The following is a 19,653-nucleotide window of genomic DNA, read 5'->3' as shown; positions in this document are numbered from 1 at the left end:
ATAAATGCACTCGCCCCATGGTGACGAGTGGCAAAATATTTACCTGTGCTTTCCATAATATGGTGCATGTCACTAAAAGCACACTTGATGTTTGGTGCAATGCTGCCATTCATGCACAGTGAAACTTTTATTTGCCATTTACAACAAACAGTTTGTTTGCAGTAAATGTCAAATGAAAATTTCAAACATCCCTATACACGTCAGCAAGGTCCAGTACCATATAAACGGTACTCGCCGAAGTAATATCGAATTGCCAGTGCAAGAGGGCTAGTAGTTTTTTCGAGCCCTATATTACACAGCCTCTTCAAAACATTATCTTAAGTGCTCTTTTATGCTGTTGGTCCTTCATGTTTGTATGACAAATTGTGTAGCTACATGTCTGTAAGCTCCAGTCTTTCTACTCTTATCTTATTTGGGGGCTGTTCCAGTAAACCTGGAGAGTCAAGTGGTGCAGAAAGACGTTTCCTTTGTTGGTTACTGTCCAATTTATTAAATGATGAAGGAACATCTTTGGGAATTCTGGAAACGTTTTAAGGCTTCTTGTTGTCCTTAATACGTGGAAAACCTAAGCATTGATGAGATTCACATCACTATGCCCTGAGCTTACATGATTCAGGGTGTGTGCAAGAAAGGGTTGTCAAATCAGAATTGTGAATGTTGGCACAATATTTCTCAGTACACTCACCCTTACAAAATGTGCATCATTTATATTGATATGGCTTCAGAATACTGGCCGTTAATTCTTTGTTCTGTCTTTTCAGTTTGCAGAAGAACTGATTATCGCTCTGGTGCACATCTTACAGTTTAAAAAGCTGATGAATGGCTGGAGTTCGAAGACCACCCGGGAAGCTATAACTGGAGGCAAGGTGTTGGCTGCACATTTTCTGTCTGAGCTTAAGCCGTCAGGTAAGAGCAGGATGGGAAATCCTTGAATAAAAACAATGTACCATTTTAGAGGTGTGGTGATTCTGCAGGGATACTGCAGGGACTCTTGGCACTTTGGTTCACTCAGCTTTTAGAAAAAACAGCCTTTGTTAAGTATTCGCTAGATGTTCTCGGCTGGGCAAAAATCCCTTGTCATTTGCCCCACAAATGTCCCCAAGTGCCTCCAATGTGAGGCAACTGCAAGCTTCAGGACTTTGATGGCTTTCTCAAAAAAAATCTAAAAGCTTGTGGCAGTGAAAGGGAGTAGAGAATTGGGGTGTGCACGGCTAGTGATGTAAGAGTGCAGGAGCTTGGCTGAATACACATATAAGATCCTCCACGTCAATAATTGCTCTCACTTGCATGCTCATATACCAACCCTCCTTTTTTTTGCATGATGCAGCAACTCACCTGGTGTCGAGTCCTGCCCGTCGTGGTCAAGCCTCATAGACGAGTGGCATTCAGTTTCACCCCTGAAATTGTTCCTCATTTTAACAATGAAACAGTCGGTGCTGGACTGCCCATGTGGGCGGGACAAAGACTGATATGCAAATGGATATTTCCCCATCTGTGAAAGGTACAGTGAGCAAACTCTCATCTCAAAGTGGGGAAAAAAAACACAGAACAGGTTATCATGCCATGTTCTTTCTGGAGAGGACCACCTGCTACCTTTTTTGAAACGGTTAACAGTAGCCTAACCAGATGTGATGCAGTGGGCGAGAAAGCCTGAGCAAGGATGTTTAGATCACAGCATTGAAAAGGATTGTCATATCAACATGAACATGCCTATGGGTGAGGAAGAACTGTTGCTGGCTGACATTGAGAATAGTGAAGATATATTTAAGTGGTCTTGTGTAGTGCCCTTCTCTATACCGCTACCCTTATGAGTGAGGGGCTGAGGGAACATGATGTCATGCCATATAGTAATGACCTTTCCTTCTTAACCTCACAACCTGCACAAACGTACTCCTTTTAAATCGAAGATTGTGATCGATTTTGTCCAGAAGTCTGGATCTAAAACCTGGTCTTCTGCTTCTTAAGAAAAGATTATTGTGAAGAATACTTAGACTTTCTGTGGAGTAGCATTCCCCCGATCTGAGAATGATGCTAGAGATCTTTTCTCTGAAATAGAGTCCTTGTACTTTGGGCCTCTCTTTAGGGATCACTGGAAATACAGAGTTTGTAAGCCAAATAGACAGGAAAGCCATGGTGAGCTACTTTCTCCAACAACAGTGTACAAACGCTCTTTGCCCTTACTGCTCTGCTGTTGCCCTCCGGTCTCCCCCCGCCAATCTTATTTCCCTCTGTTCTTTCACTCTGCTTTCCTACCTCCACCCTTAGATGTTATTCCCTCCTTACTTTCTGCTGTGGCTTTTACTATATCTCTGATGTTTAAAATTCTCCCACTCAAAATCTCTACTCCTCCCTTCCTCCTCTCATCTACCGCTACAACTCGCTACTTACCCCTCTACTACCACTTTGGCTTACTAGTACAATTTCCTCTCCTCTACTACCACCTCTCTTACCACTAGTTCACTCTCCCATCCCATTCCCACACATTCACTCCAGAGCACCCCTCTCTCCTCCTTCTGTCTGTGTTCATGCTAGTCTGTTGGTCTTCCTCCTTTATCCTACCAACCCAGACTTTCCGGTTTTCCAAACTCTCCTTAAATGCCCCCTCCCATCTCTTGATTGGCTATCTCTCCCTAACCAATAGCCCTGTCTGTTTGCGGAGGTGTGTGTGTGGGGAAGGAACATATGGAGCTTGTAAGTAGGGGCCTGAGCCGTGCCCCTTTTTCATCTCTGGTGGGTCACCGCTGTAAGGAACTCATGGTGCCAACAGTAAAGACAAACGCAAGTGATCGCAGTTCAAGGGTGTTTATTAAACTGTATGCAGGTTGGAAAAATGCCTAATCTAAACCTAAATCTAAGATGAGAACAAGCGTCGACCATTACATGCAAATAAGACAGTCCTAGTGGCGTTGTGTCAAATAAAAAGGACCTATACTAAGAAATCTATTGCCAAACCTTAGAGCTAATAAAAAAAGGGTGTGGGATGGTTTGCAAGAAAAGAAAGAAGTGTGCACAAATAATATGTCAGGATGCAGTAGCTTGGATCGCCCTTCCCCACATTTTGCGCACAGGGTAAAGTGGAATCTTGGAGCACATTACACTCTCGAGCTTCCCCAACACAAGACAACAGGTCCACTTGCAGCTATTGGGATCGTCGATGGCCAAGTCTCGTTTCTATTGAAAATCTCTTGCCTTCGAGGGCCTGGCTTATTCAATAACAAAACAAAAGTTTCTTCAACAAAATTAAAGTTTGCTTCTGGGTTTTACTTAGGGTGTGGATTCTTCACCCCTTGGTCCCCCTGTTCTGGGCGCTGACCCCTGTTCCTTGTGGTTTTTTGTGATCGTTTTTCACCCCTTGGATCTCCCTCTTCCGGGCTTGGATCTTGAAACAGTTCCTATCGATATTAAGGCCTTTGAGTTTGGGGTTTCCTGGCCCTGAGGGCCTGATAGGTTTTCCAACAAAAACAACAGATTAACACAAAGTTCTGTTCTACATATTTCTTGGGTGATAGCTTCACCTCTGGTTCCCCCTCTTCCGGGGGCTGACCCCTCTTTGCTTTCAGCTTCACTCCACCGGGTTCACTATGGCTTCCTCTTTACTTTTAGCCTCCCTCCTCTGGGTTCACTATGGCTTGTCTCTCATTCATAAATCTTAATGTCTTTTTAATCAGTTCGTGGACATCCCTCGCACAGGTTCCCTCTTGCCAACTTCACATTCATATTTACTTTCAATGGTTTTTTGGGGTTTTTTTGCATAATTTTTATTATTTTGTTTGCCAACATGACAACCATACAGCACAATAAACCATCATACATATTAACTCTTAGATACAGTTTCATGTTGCATTTTTCTCACCCTCCAGAACCCTTCAATCCTCTCTGCTCACTTCTACCAACATTTTCCCGGGCTACTCTGCCCCGGCAGGGCTATCCCCTCCCTGGCTTGCTCGGTCTGACACGAACAGTGTCGTTATTGGTTGTCTCCAAGCAATCAACGTGTTTGCTTCTTCCACCTCCTCTATACCTGCTGCTTCTTGCCAGACCTTTGTTTTAGCATTCGCCCATTTCTTAAGATCTTGCCACCAGACCTGTGCTTGTGGTTTCCTACTCTCTTTCCAGCTCATTGCTATCCTACGTTTAGCTAATATATATGCCAGGTCTTTGTTTGCTCACGTGTTTAGTTCTGCAGGGCCTGTGGAACCCCCAATGGGGAGCTCACATCCAGGTTTATGTCTTTCTCTGCCATGAAGTGGCCCACCCCCCTCCAAAATTCTCCTATTTCAGGGCATGACCAGAACATATGTACCATTCCTGCATTGACTTCCCCACATTTCCGACACGCCTGTCCACCAGCTTGTTTAAACTTAGCTATTTTCTTCATGGTCATGTATCCTCGGTGGCTAACGTATAACTGAATCTGTTGCAATCATAAGTTTCTCGATATTTCTTTATGGTATCCCTGCACTCTGACCCACAGCCCGTCTTCCTTTGATTCCCCCACATCTTCTTCCCAGTTCAATCTCGTCTGGACCATCTCTTTCCCAACTTTAGACATCAGCCACTCATATACACGGATACCTCGTAGACCCCTTCAGACACGTCATAAAAAGTTTTTATTATTGTCTCAGGCTGTTAGGCCAACACCCCTTTGGGTCACGTACTTTTGATAATCCTCACCAGCCTTGAATGTATGATATGCTGTCCCTGATGTAATCCACCAGTGTGTCAAACTCCTTCACGTGCCTGTCCTGCTACACATCTCTCATTGTCACTATACCTACTGGTTCCCAATTCCTTTTGATGTTTTGCATCATTTGCTCATTTCTCCTTCTAGCGCCACTAGCGGAATCTGTGGGGAACACGGGACGGATTCTCCATTAACTGCCACTCCCCCCCGCCCCCCCAGGTCTAGCAGTCTACCCTCTCCGACCCTATGTTGTTTTGGCAACCACATCCTCTTGTTCAGGAAATATGGGGTACATTCCGCATTCAACAGTATAGACTTGAGTGTTTGCTCTTTTGACAGGCACCTTGCTACAGATTGGAGTTGGCTAACCAGATAATATACTTTAAGTTTGGCAATCTAATACCTCCTTGCTCATACGAGTTTTGTAACTTCCATAATGCTATTCTATTTCGGGAATTATTCCATATAAAACCCCTGCATATGCTCTGTAGTTTCGAAAAGAATCGCTTGGGTATTGTATGTGGGATGTTAGCAAAATAATGTAGCAGCCTGGGTAGTACTACTGTAGTAAAATGCCATACTAATTTCTATTTTGGATAGCGCCTTCACTGTAATTTACCTATATTCCTCCTCGGTATTATGATATACGTCTATACCCAGATATCTAAACATCTTGGTTTCCCACTGTACCTGTAGTACCGGCAGTTTGTGTTGTGGCTTTCCTACGTATCCCCCCCAGGGGGGATATGCTTGACTTTTTTGGGTTAACTGTTATGCCAGAAAATCCTGCGTACCTCTCCATAACCTCCAGAATGTATTGTAGATTCTCTTCTGGGTACCTCAGAATGTCGTCCACATACATTGATATCAAGTGTTGCCCCCCACCTTTAGTGCTGATACCCATTCCCCATATTGCTGCCTTAAATACGCTGCTAAGGGTTCTAATGCTAGGATGAAAAACATCAGGGACCACGGGCATCCTTGTCTGGTGCTTTGCTCAGTTGCCACTGTTCTGATATGCACGCACCCGTTTTGACTCGCGCCAGTGACTCACTGTATAGTATATGGACCCATTTCAGATAACTGGGCCCAATACCATATTCCTCCCATACTGCCAATAGCCAGGGCCATTTGACAGAGTCGAAGGCTTTCACTGCATCCAGTGAGATAATTGCCGCCTCTTGGGAGCTCCCCTGGACCTGATCAATAACATGATGGAGTCTCCACAGGTTGTTGGATATATTCCTGCGTGGGACATACCCTGTTTGGTCTGAGTGTATGAGTTTGTTTATGACTACTCTTAACCTATTCGCCATCACCGCTGTCAGGATCTTACTGTCCTGATTGAGCAGCGAGAGCGGTCTGTAGGACCCGCGCTCCGTGTCTGATTTGTTGGGTTTGAGAAGCGGAATAATGATCGCCTCCCGTAGAGACCCGGGCAATTTGCCTGTGTCGAACGCCTCATTGAGCATTGCTAGCATTGGAGGGAGTATTTCTCTCTTATAAGCTTTATAGAATTCACTCGGAAGTCCATCTGCCCCTGGGGCCTTCCTGGTGGGCAGTAACTTGATTACTTGTTCTATCTCCTCCAATGTTAACGGGACTTCTAGGTTCTCCCTTTCTGCCTCCTCAAGTTTGGGGAGTGTGATCTCTGTTAATGCTTCTAGTGTGTCTGTTTCTTCTCCTACCTTAGGGTCTGCATATAATCTCTTAAAGTATTCAAAAAAGCATTCATTTACTCCCTCCTGGGTTTCTAGTACCCGACCATCCACCCCTTGCATTGCTCTGATTGTTTGTCTAGGGGTCTCACTGTTGTATAGCCAGGCCAGTAGTCTGCCTGGCTTGTCACCTTCAGCATGCTGTCTTTCAACATATTTACTATAACTTAGGTTGCTTAGCCTATCCCTCTTGTTGCAATCTGTTCATGGTCTTGGCTTCTTCTAGGGATCCCGTGCCCTCCCGCATCCTCATCTCTAACTCTCGTTCTGCATTATGTAATTCCTGTGTTATCTCACCTTGTAACCCCCTGGATTTAGCCATTGCTGCTCCCCTCGCCACTACCTTAAAAGCCTCCCATAGTTTCCCCGCCGAATCTACACTGCCCGTGTTGTGTTCGAAATACTCCGCTATCTCTTTTCTCAGGTCCTCTCTGAACACTATCTTTTAAGGATTTGGCCCTGAGTCTCCATGTCGGGATTCTCGCTCTGGGTGGCAGAATCTGCCACGATACCACCAGCAGTGCATGGTCTGAGAGGACCATGGCTTTGTATTTCGCTTGCGTCACTTTGTTGGTTAACTCTGTTCCAATAAATACATAATCTAGCCTTGTGTGCAGGTTCTGTGGGGCAGAGTAGTGTGAATAACCTCTATCCTGTGGGTGTTGCAGCCTCCATACATCAATTAGCCGAAAGGCTTTTAACAGGGTGCTTAGGGCCTTCGCTACCGGGGTCGGTTGTGCGACCTTCCCATCCGACCTATCCAACATCGGATCCAGGGGACAGTTAAAGTCCCCTCCCCATACCACCGCTCCATCCATATACAGACTAATCTTAGTATACATTGTTCTAAAGTAGTCTGTGGTATCTTGATTCGGGGCATAAACGTTGATGATACACACTTCTTTATTTTCCACCAGCCCCCGTATCAATACCATCCTGCCTTCTTTATCTATGGTGGACTGTAGCAGCTTGAATGGGACATGTGGCGCTATCCATGTCATGACCCCTCTAGCGTACGCCGAATATTTAGCTCCAAGGGTTATCCCTTTCCATTTCCTTGTTATCACGTCCTGCTTCTCCTTGGTCATATGAGTTTCCTGCAGCATTGCACATCTATTTTCTGTCTCTTTAAGTACATTATAACTTTATTCAGTTTAATGTAGTTATTGAGCCCCCTAACATTCCAGGTTGCTATCGTCAGTTCACCCATCTCATCCATTTTCCACTCCTCACATCTCGGCCCCCACCCTCCTCATCGCACTTGTTGGCTTGTGTCTGTAGGCCTGTCCCCCTTTAACGTCCCCACCCTCCTACTCCCCCTCCTCTAGTTACCCCAACTCCCCCCTACCTTTCCCCAACTGTTGCCCGGCTCCATCCCTGGATCTCGGGCTAACCCACATCTAGTCCCTTTCTTGGTCAACTGCCCATGCTCTGAGCTCAGCAGGTGGATACACCACTACCAGTATCCTAACTAAACTAGCTACTGGGGGTGATGGCGTGTTTCCTAGTGCTGACGCAGCACCTGTATCTCCTGCATTAAACTAACGGTCTACTGCATAGTTTTTATATATTTAAACCCTCATGTTTAAATTTCACACTAGTCTCAACTTGTTCTACATTATATTCTAGTCCCACAATCATTGTCCTTGCTTAATCGTCACCCCACTGCATCTGCACTGTCCAAAAGTACGTCTCGGGGAAAGCACAGGTTCACTTATCCATCCTGCTCTCCGTCTGATTGTCCGCTCCTGCCACACTGTTGCATTCTCCAGAGTTTCAAAGAAAAGTACCTTGTGTTTGTGCATAACTTTCAGTTTCGCTGAGTACATCAACATGTTTTTATAGCCAGCCTCACATAGCCTCCTTTTAACCGACACATAGTTCAGGCACTCTCTCTGTACCAAGAAGGTGTAATCCGGGTACGCTGTGATGGGCGCAGACGCTCTGCTTATCGTTCCCCTTTTGCGAAAGTGTTCCAGGATCTTCTCCCTGTCTTTGTAATTCAATAACTTGGCGATGATCGGCTGGGGAGGGGCTCCCGGTGGCGGCCTTCTGGCCCAGGCCCTATGTACTATCTCCACTGTGAACCCCTGGGTGAGTTATCTACCGCATATCTCTTGTAGCAGCATATTTTCAACATAATTTGACGAGTGCCGTCCTCCTTTGCCTTCCAGGATGCCCCACAATACATATATTATTCCTGCACGCTCGTCCTTCTGCTTCTTACACCCTGTTCTCCAGGTTGCGCACTTTTTGCAATAAATTTACGTCCTTGGCATTAGCGGTGCAGGTATTTGTATTAGCCTTCACCTCTTTTTCCAGTCCTCCTGTGCGTTCTGCCAGCGCCATGACATCTTGCCGCAGGAGGTTGACATCCACACTGATTGTGTCAATCTTGCATTCTTACGAGGTCTTCAATTCTGCGATAGCAGTATCAATCTTGCATTCCCATGATGACTTCAGCTCTGTAATGGCTTCCAGGATCTGTCGATCATCCCGTCTTGCCTGCTCTGGTGTTTTTGCGACCTCTGCTGCTTGAGTTGGTTTGGTAAAAATGTCTATTGGTGGCTGTTTCGCCTTGGTTTTACCCAGTTTGGACGCCTTTCTTGCTTCCTTGTATTACACACTCAGGTTGTCGTGACCAGCAATGTAGCCTCTCACGCCCTTGTGTTCTTATGCGGAATGCCCCAAAAGTTGCCCAGTGTGGCCCCTTCGATCTTCTGAGGGCGGTTTCATCAAGGTCCAGACCTACTGTGCACGCGTCGCTTTGCGCCAGTAGTGGGCTCCCGCTCTTTCCACTGCAAGGGTTCGTTCTCGTCCTTGCCTGCGGGTGCTGATTGTGGGTCGCACTTACTGTCCCATGCTGGTAAGACATATGGTCAGGATCCGTGTATTCACCGCAGGTGCCAGACTTGCAATAACTTCACACGTATTTGCCTGCCTGTCACGTCTGACCACTATCAGGGGCGGCTCTGTTCCCGCCATTGCTCAGCAATTGTTTTACGCTGCTATGTCACCACCGAGTTCTTGTTGTGTTGACAGGACTATCGCTCGCACCTCTCTCCCCACAGCAATCTGTGGTGCTTGTCTTCAGTGCAGCACCACCAGTGTGTTCACAGCGTCCTGTGGCAGTGTCCTTACTCTCCGTACGCCGGGTTACTGGCACTGGTGTTTTATATGCACCTTTTCCAGCTCAGGAAGCCTCCCTAACTGGCTTGTTACTTCCAATGTTCATGTGGCTTTTGTTATCTTGGCCTCATCCTCATCTACAATCCTTGCCCACAATCTCTGTATTGAACTTGCACCCAGTTGCGCTATCAGTATTGCTTTTGCTGGGGCTGTGCGGCCGGCACCGGCTCACCTGTTTCCCTTTGGGGTAATCACCCAGATTGTGCCATCTCGTTGCTCTCTTGCGACTGCCGCCGCGGTAGTTCGGTCCGCATTATGTAACGTTTCTGGGGGCTACAACATTATATTTCTCTGCATGTTTTTGTCTCTCCTGTGGTGCTTGGGAAGAGCTCCGTTTGGAGAGAGCTTCGCTGTGGAGCTCTGCTTTTAGGTAGACATCTGCTAATTTATTGGATTCCTTCCATGCAACACCTTGTATTAGTTGCGTTTTCGGTATGCACGCTGTTCGGGCTTGCACTCCGCTACCAGGGGCTCCAATGACTGTCCCGCCCCTTATTTGCTGCAGATACTTTGTGTCGCATCACACGTTTAGGCTTTTTACTGATTTAGCAGTGTCTCCTTGTTCGGGGAGTGAGCCGTACATTTACCTCATCTTAATGTTACAGCTTGTCAAGTCCTTGCCCTAGCTCTGATCGCTCTGAATGCTGTTGTTCTAATTATGTAGTGGGCTCGATGGGCACCGCGCGGCCTCCTACTTCATTCCGCTGATGGTCTCCCTCCGTGTTAGTGCGGCGCACTGGCTCGCCCTGTGTTGTGTGTCCCCACTTGCTTTTCCGTGCACATCAGCAAGTATAGTTCGCTCTGGAGCTACACACATCCCACAAGCGTGTGCTTTCTCCCGCGGCCCCCTCCGCAGTGGCTGCGGGTGAACGATCCCCTCCTCCGTCACAATGGGGATGAAGTCCACTCCTGTGTCTTCCGTGCCATGTTGTTGGGGCACAGTCCGCTTCATCTGATTTCCTCCACCGGCTCCTCGCTTGAACTACACAGGTCCACGGGGGATTACACATCTGATCCCTGCAAGGACTTCCCCCGAGCATTTCCAGCTGACTGTGATTTTGTTTGCTCTGCTTCGGGATCTCATCCTATTTCTTTCATTCGTAGCTTCGGTTTCCGACATCGGATCAGTGCAGAAATACCATCGCTGTGTACCTTGCATATTCCCCCATCAGCAGTTTCATTTGTAGAACGAGTGCATCAGATTAAGCATATGTGCATCGAAGGATGTCGTAGTCTCAGCAGGAGACTCGAAAAAACACATTCTATCCCATGGCTCCTTAGCCATGCCCCTCTACTTTCACTGTTTACGGGATTCACTTCCCCTGCTTTCTCATGTGGCGGGATTCACTTCCCTTGCTTTCTTTATAGTTCTTAGGTCAAAGGCTTTCGACTGTACAGGAATTTTGCTTGTCCTCCTGTATGACCACTTTGACCTATCTTGGCGGCACTTCTATGTCCTTTTGGTATCTGTAGTTTTACTCAGATGGGGACCGACCAGGGTTTCTCGGAGCAGCACCCATGTGGTGCCGGTCCCCTTCTGCAGCTGGTCTCCTCTTTACAATTTTACAGTTCTTTGAACTTTTCTCCCTTTGCCACTTTGCAACTTTAATTCACCACAGCCTGGTTCTTATTGGCTCTCCCTTTGACTCACTGGCTGTGATGAACCGCTTGGCTTTCCTTGTAGCTGGAGTCAAGGCCGTTACCACGGTAGCAGGAGTCTCTCTACCTCCGGCTTATCAGCGTTGATACGCTGCGTGTACTGTTGACGTCTGCTGCAACACACTTGGGCTATTGTCCTCGTTCTTACGATTCATTCTGCGGAGGCTTTGCAAGGTTTTGTCAAAAAGGGCAAGGTCCTCTCTCCTAGTCAGCCTCTTGATATTTGCCGCCTTTCTCCTTTTTCTGAACTGCCGGGTCTGGATAGCTGTTTCATTGCGCGATCTGCCTTGCTTGTACTGTTCTCTTTTGCTCCACCTTTTATCCCTGTGGGGAAAAGAAAGGGTCGTTGGGTGTGTGTTTTTCTGGTTAATTACCCGACTCTTCCTAACTCTTTTGTTGGGACACGTCAGGTAAACCACTTTGAGTCAGACGTCTATCGTGGGGCAAAAAGGTGGGAGTTACACTGTCAGATTGTTCTTCAGGGTAGTATGGGGAAACGGTGCTATGTGGAATTATAACCCTCGTATTAGAGGGGTTTTTGGTACACACAGAAAGGTGGGTTTTGGAGGGTCTTTGAAATGAGTAGGAGGGTTTGTGAGGCAAACGGTAGTAGCTAGGATCGTAAAATAAACTAGAGGGATTGTGGGAACAATAGTGTTTTGCCTGAGCTGGTTGGGAGTGCAGGAAATAATCAGAGGGACGGGAAGGAAAATGACTGGGAGTATTCGGATAGGACGTAGGGAAACAAGGATTCTGAGATGGAGAATATTCGAATGAAAGCAGGTTGGAGATCTTCCAAACAGAGGGGTCATTTGATCTGGGTAGGAAAGATTTAATGGGAGGAGGCGATGTAGAGGTGGTGTATCCTACAAAAGCCTTGGGGATTTCATCCTTCTCTCCTTTTCCCTCGGTACAATACCACGTCTCCCTTGGGTTATTTCCCGAATACAACCTCGGGTCCCCATCCCTTTGTCGCTCTTACACCTCTAAAGTTGGGATCTGAGCGGATCATCCCTTCATTGGCCACCTGAATAAGGGTTTCTCGAGGTTTGCTATGTGAGATACCCTCAAGTATTTAACACCACGTTCAAGCCATGTAGCGAAAAACGGTTCACAAGGAGTTGCTGTTCTTTGCTATTATGTCATTCTTTTAGGTCCTTTATTTAGGCTTGTGGGTATTTTCATGTGAGCCCAGTTGGCATCACTCAACGTTATGATGCATTCCGCTGCTGCAGGCTTTGATGGCGGCTCTCGGCCAAGATCGTGCCGGCTCCCGCACAGCCAAACTGAGATGCAGTCCTCCTGAGGTGTCTGGCCTGCTGCTACCATTGTGTTCCGGGAGACAGACCCCCCTCCTGCACACTGACGCTGCTTCCATGTGCTCTAGCACACTCCACCTTCATCTCTCTGACACGCAACGGTCGCACAACCTGGCCTTGGTGGCTGCCTTATCTTTGGTTCCTCGGTTGGAACTGGTAACCTTGGTAAGGAGGGACTGGAAGCAGGCCTGTGTTCCTGCACTCTGGCACCAAGATAAGAGGTTGGGTTCCCTAATATTTTGCCTGACAGGGCCTGGGGACAGGCACTGTGTCAGTGTGTATAATTTGGCATAGTACAGGTTACAAAACTTCACAGTGAATAGTAATTGGGATTGTGCAGGTTCTCCGTCTGCACTGTTTTTTTAATGTTTTGTGAGATTTTTCAATCTCATCTAATGCCATTTACACAACCTTGTGGCACAAAGGACCATCTTGAGTCTTCGCTGAAGAGCTTGACTGTGGCAGCCGTGCCACGATATAAGTCTGTAGGCTTCCACAGGTGGCTGCAAGAAACCACCAACTGTCGAAGACAGTTCAATGTGTTTATTTGTTGAAATACTCGGGCAGAGACGGCTGTCACTGTCTTCCCTCATCTCCCCTGGGCAGTTAACTCCCTAGCCCAGGCATCCCTAACCACCAAGATGTCATTAGGGATCTTTAATCTCTCTGCCTAATATCCGACTGCCTGGACGTGATGCCTTTAAGGGCAAAAGCCATTTCTCTGTCACTCCCTCCAAGACAAATCTAGGTGAAAACAAACGTGGGATATTAACTTGCTGCGCAAGGTGGGCAAGACTCCCACCTCCCTTAAACCTCCAACCGCTTCCCTCTGTGCTTATGTCTCACCTTAGATATGTTAACAATGGGCTCTCCATCCTGCGTCGGAATGCAGAAGCGCTTTAATGTTCTTAGGCACTTTCACCAGATCTAGTTCCGTCACTGATCCTGCGGCCTGTAGAGGAATCCAGACCAGCTGTGACTCCGTAGGTAAGTCCTTGTACCAATTGATTCTTGGTAACAGTTTTTGTTTAATGTGTTCTTTTGTTGCCAAAGTTTCACTACTGTGCTTCTTCTTTTGCAGGAGCGGTTTTGGAGATGCCAGACGGAGGAATGGACTCCTCACTGCCACGCTGAGCAGTATTTATGCAGGTGAGTGTTAGTGCGAAAGCACAGCGTCAAGATGTATTTTAAAATGGATATTACTATTGTGCGGCTAACCTGGTGTCTCTTTTCCCTTCCTCTGCAGGTGCGGTGAGGCTCCGGAGCGCCGATCGCGTGAACCGCTTTGATGGAATCCTGAGATGACTGTCTCCTCCGGCTAAGTATTCGTTCTCCCTTCTTGTGTCGTTTCTGCAGGTGCACTGGTTCCCAGGAGCGGCGAAAGAGAAAGCCGTTTGGATAGAGCTGGAAGACTGCTTCCCTCAGGTAAGAACTCAACTGCTGTTCTTCTTCTTGTTTTCTCTTTCCTTTCTCCGGCAGGTGCTGATGCACCGTGGTTCCCGAGGCATGGCTGAAGTCCAGGTAAGCAGGAGCTGAGCAGCCAAGATGAGCGTTATGCTGAAGGAGTGCAGAATAACACGAAGCGTGTTCTGTTCCTTGGGTGTGGTTTATATAGCTCTGGTCAAATCGTCCCAGATAAAGTAGCCCCAAGCCCAGCCTCTACCTGGAAACTAGACTGCATAGCTCAGTTCCTCAGGACTGGGCTATGTGTGCCTCCCTGTTCACTGAATCCTCATCCACATGATCAAATAATATGAGCCCGGCTCCAGGAAGGCCTCTGAAAAGGGTTTGTGGCCTTAAAGGTCCCAATGGAAGCCTGCAACTGGGGAAGGCTGGTCTGGCCCTGAAGACTGGAGAAATGCATCATGACACCCCCTCACCACACTACTACTCTCCGCACTAATGCTATTCCTTGTGAGAAACCTGAAGGTATTCTCCTACCTACTCCCCGGGGATCTTACGCTCAGGTGGCCAGGGAAGGGCCATCGCTTTTGGATCCCGACCCTGAGGTTGGACAAGTGATTGAGAATTGGGGTTGGACAAGTGATCGAGGATCACCGGGGTGGAGGGTCATGAGGGATTGGGAGGAGAATGCTGAAAGGTGAGACATGGTATTCCCCCTTTCCAAATTGTACTTTCGCACACTCTCACTCAGCCTTTATGGGGTATTTTCAGTAGGACCCCATCTCCCCCTCCCCATTTCCAACATGAACTGGGACAAGGAAGAGGCAACCAAAAGCTATGAAGATTACCCATAGGAACAACACTGTGAAGGGAGAGGCCTAATACATTCCACCACTAGGTTGTCCCGTTAATAGTCAGTCACCTGACATTACCATACACACCTGACTCCACTTGACTCTCTGTTAGGGTATAAAAGATGTGGTTCTGCCAGATGGAAAGAGCGAGCTGGGGTTGCTGGACGGATCATGGAAACCAGGGAACAGGAGGAGCACACAGGAGAACCAGCCAGGATGCTGACCTGGTTTGTCGGAAGGGCTGCAGCATGGTGAGGGAGCCGTTTCTCCATGGAGCCGGATTGGAGAAAACTGTGACCTGTAGGCCGTATCCAGTCCAGTGCTCATTCACCTGGGACGTGTGCCTGTCCGAGGGGCAGGAGGTGCGACCCTGACCTCGTTCCACATATCCCGACGAGGTTGCCTGCCAGCGCTACGCTACGGGGTGAGGAGGAGAGAGAAAGAAAGAAAAAAAAAAAGAAAAAGCTTGTGGGTGGCTGGAGCTGGGACAGTGACAGAGCAGCGAAGTGCGAAAGGCAAAAGAAAGCTGAAGAAAGAAAGATGTGCGAGCGGCGTGAAAGCAGAAAAAAGCCGAAGGTGCCAATTTTGAAGAGGGGGTGCAAGCGACCTGAAGGAGAAAAGGAAAGGGTGCAAGAGGCAAAGTAAGAGAAGTGTGCACCACGCCCAAGTGAAAGAAGTGTGCAAGAGGCACAGCAAAGTAATGGAAGTGTGCAAGAGGCACAGGAAGAAAAAGGTGCCAGAAGAAAGTACAGAATGTAAGGAAAAGTGCCAGAAATCGGAGTGGTCTCGCATGGGAGAAGCAACATCACTGCGTTCTTGAAGTCTCTGATACTGCCCTATGAAAGAACTGTGCTTTGATAGGTACATCCTGACAACGTGAATTTGCATTTATTATTTTCTCCCAACAAAGTTGTTAACAACAAAACACAATTGTCATTAGTCACCATCAGTTTTCAAAATCCCCTCCGACCTGCCCGCCCACCCTCTACAACTGGCATTTCACGTCACTGGGTATGATATTCATTTCTAAAAATTGTTGAACCAGTTAGAAGCTGTTAATTTGTCAATCCGAAGGCCTATTTTACGAGGTTCAAGTGTGTTGCTATGAGGTGAAAACTCCATCCATTTCCAACTCGTCCCCTATTGCCCTATACCACCTCCCCTTCCCTCAGACTTGCAGTACCTTCAACTTCCATCCTTGCCATCAAAAATCCTCCATTCTTCCAGCAATGGCCCCAACCGATCATTCACTAAAGCTGTTAGTTCATCTATTGTTATCATAGCTTGGAGTTTATTTTCCCAATCCAATTTTGGCGGGATATATTCACCTTTCCATCTCTGAGCTAGGGTGATTCGGGCAGCTCGCAGCATCGTGTACTGGGGTCTGATCAGTCTAAATTCCAATCTATCCGTGGTCGGGAGGCCCAAGTGTATCTTAAGGGGGGGGGGCAACTCTAGGGACTCCCCAATAGGTTATTTAATCCAGCATAAGACTTCCCTCCAATACTGCTGAGCTTTTGGACAACCCCACCACATATGGCAAAAAGTACCTATCTGGCTGCACCATCTAGGACATGTGGGGGAACATTTTAGACAATTTGAGAGGATCCCTATACCAACCCTGGAGGAGCTTAAAGTTGTGTTCCATTGTGGCATTGAAGAGGTTCCCGTGGAAGGGTATCTTATATATTCTATCCCATTCATCCCCCAATATTTTCCTGCCCGCAAGTTCTTCCCATATCTTCTTAAATGTTTGTCTCCCCTCCAGGTCTGCCGTGATGAACACCTTGTAATGCTGTGAGACCATCCCTTTCCTACTCGTGGCCAAGTTCAGGGTTTTCTCGAAGGACGTGAGGTCCCTTGATAGTAAACCTTTCCATGTGGGTGCTGCGATGATCCCCTTAAGTCTTAAGTAGTCAAAAATGTGAATGTTTATGCTAGGCATGTCATTCCGTAAAGCTTCTATAGATTTAAAACTCCCTTGAAGAAGAGTTGACCCGCCCACTCAAGTCCCCGTTTGACCAATGTTGGGAATATTTAAAATTCTGCCCGTCCAGGGGGAGGTGTGGCTAGGCAGCGCGCCATGCGGCAGCAGCTGCTGTAAGCTCCGTGTTGGGACGCCCGTTCATACCATTCACGGCATTCTAAACCCTAAAATTTTAATAGAAATTGTGGTCGGAAGGTGCGGCGATCCTATTGTGCCGAGACGGCAGTGAATCTACTTGTGTTCTGCAGCCTTTTTCTTCATGGATTTGCTGGCACTGTGGTGAGCAAAATGTCGGGTGGCACAGCTCAAGGACGGAATCAGTGAAGCGAGAGCAGCGGAGGACTGGTGCAGGGTGGATGCACCTATGAAAGCTGGCACCTGTAAGGGAAACGAAGAGGCAGGAGGCCCCGGACGTTGTAACGGCCAAGGACGGGAAGAGCTACGATGCCTCATGGATGGGCGCCGTGAGCCCTCAGTGAGTGGCTGCCATTGGGGGAAGGGTCAGTGATCTGCGGCTGGCAGCGGAGAGAAGTGTGGCGCGGTGCGGCTTCCCGGGGGCTAGACGCCAGCATATCCTGCCCCACACACCTGGCTGCAGAAGCGGGCCCCCTCTGAGGCCAGACATTAAAGGGCTGGAAAAAGGGCTGGAAAATCTCTTGCAGGCATGCATTCTGCCTCCGACACTCGTCTGTGAAGGCGGGGCGAGATTACAGCGGTCCCGGAAAAAGAAGATGAGACCTGGCGGAGGTAAAGAGCTTTGGCGGGTTAGGTGTGACTTCTCACGGTGTCATTGGGGGAAGGGCCGGTGAGCTGCGGCTAGCAGCGGTGAGAGGTGTTGCGTGGTGTGGCTCCTGGGGACCCTTCCGGGGACTAGACCACGGTATATCCTGAAATCTCTCGCAGGCGCGTATTCTCTGACACCCGGCTGTGAGAGCGGGTGCAATCACAGCGGTCTCGGAAATAGAAGATAAGACCTGGCGGAGGTAAAGAGCTCTGGCGGGCATTGTGTGACTCCCCGCGCTGGAGAGCCAAATGTGGTTGGCGCGATCCCGCTTTCATTATAACATATATTGCATCAAGGCCAACTGCAACGGGGATAGGTGGTGAAGTTTTGAAAGTCCCGGGCGGGAGCGGGCTGAGGTGCATAGGAGCTGCTGGCTGTTGGTGGCAGCAGCTCCTATGCACCTGTATCCCCCCCCCCCCCAATTCAATCTAAGGAGAAGCACTATGCGGATATAGCTGGTCTTGGAGCTGAGACTAACCCAGGAAAGTACATTTGGCATTCTCGGCATGCTTCTCTCCGAGTTAGCACTTGCATGGGAATCCTGCACGGTTTGGTTTGATCTTCGGTCTGGTAATGCCCAAATCCACACAAAAGCACAAGAGGGGTGGAATTACAACGTATTTGACATCTGGAGGTCTGCGAGAGAAGGCAATGCAAACGACAAAAGTAGACGTGCATCCCCCACCAGAAGTGGAATCCCCCATGGAGCCTACCCTCTCCAAACACTTTTTTGAGGAAGTGATGAAAGCTCTAAAAATGGATATTGCACAGGAAATAAAATCAAAAATAAAATCCTCTAGAGACTCTCTCGCACAATCTATTGGAACAGGATTACACTTTTTATTTTGTGGTACACAGATGGTTTTCTAGATTGGATATGTTTTTTCTTTCAGATGCTTTTATTCCTCACACAATGGTTATAGAGATCCTCCCGAAGGCCTTATCTGACCATGCCCCTGTGCTGGTAACCATGTCTCAGTTTACTGAATCTCCGGAGCCCCCAAGTATCTGGCGCTTGAACAAATTCATTTTGGGGGATCCTCAGGTCTGCTCCTGCATCTCAGACAGTATCACTCAGTACTTTACGGATAATGACACAGAGGAGATGGATTATGCGGTGGTATGGGACGCGGCAAAGGCAGTGATCAGGGGTCAAGTTATAGCTCAGACAATAGAGGGGGGGAAAGTTCAAAGGCGAGTTCAGACTCAGCTGGAATTGGAGCTTCAAAGGAAAGAAGAGGTGCACAGAAATACGGCTTCTTGGTTAGCCCTTAGAGATGTTTGTGTGGCTCAAAAGGCGCTGGAGGCTCACCACATGAACCTGGCTGCCTACAGGATAATGCGCACTAAACAGTATTACTATTCAAAAGGGAGTAAGGCTAATCGGCTACTCGCAGCTAAAGTTAAAAAACAAGCAAGGCGTAATCACATAGACTCTCTAAGAGAGGCAGATGGGAGGCAAGCTTACGCTGAGTCAGAGAAGCTCCAGATTGTTTAAAGGTTTTTTAGAGGCCAGTCAACTTCACATATAACAGATTCACAGCTAGCCCGAGACTTCATACAGAAAGCAAACCTCCCGCAGATCTATGCGGAACTCCGTCAGAGTTTAGAAGATCTGATCACTGAGGAAGAGACGGATGCAGCAATCCGCTCCCTCCCATTAGGCAAGGCCCCGGGACCGGACGGCTTTACAAATAAATGTTATAAAACTTTCAGGGCGGTGTTAACCCCTTACTTAACAAAGCTTTTTAATGCTGTTTTGAAAGCAGGGGTAGTAACTAAGTCAATGGCTGAGTCGGCTACGACGCTGCTTTTTAAACCCGGGAAGGAAGGATTGCGCCCCTTATAGGCCAATCGCGCTGCTAAACACAGATGCTAAGCTATTGGGGAAAATAATTGCGGGGCGTTTTGGTGCGATTCTCTCGTCTTTGATAACGAACGATCAAACAGGGTTCATACGCAACCGGTCAATGTTTGATAATGTCCGCCGAGCTATAGTTTTGATTGCCCTTGCCCTGAAGATCCCAGGAAGGTTGTCCTTGCTATCCCTAGACG

The 19,653-nt window shown here is 47.8% G+C and overlaps 1 protein-coding gene across 3 annotated transcripts in view; it reads left to right on the top strand.

The window, feature by feature from the left end:
- The window catches only part of MEAK7 (MTOR associated protein, eak-7 homolog), a 1,198,349-nt gene that overhangs the window by 499,161 nt on the left and 679,535 nt on the right, over positions 1–19,653 (top strand). For all 3 annotated transcript variants that reach the window (XM_069636236.1, XM_069636239.1, XM_069636243.1), the window contains one exon: positions 762–906. In XM_069636236.1, coding sequence (XP_069492337.1) covers positions 762–906 — 145 coding nt within the window. The remainder of the gene's footprint in view (positions 1–761; positions 907–19,653) is intronic.

Source organism: Ambystoma mexicanum, chromosome 1q, assembly GCF_040938575.1.
Source record: "Ambystoma mexicanum isolate Mex_15411 chromosome 1q, UKY_AmexF1_1, whole genome shotgun sequence".
Taxonomy (NCBI): domain Eukaryota; kingdom Metazoa; phylum Chordata; class Amphibia; order Caudata; family Ambystomatidae; genus Ambystoma; species Ambystoma mexicanum.
Note: the sequence above shows the minus strand (reverse complement) of the source record. Positions and strands in the feature narration are given on the sequence as shown.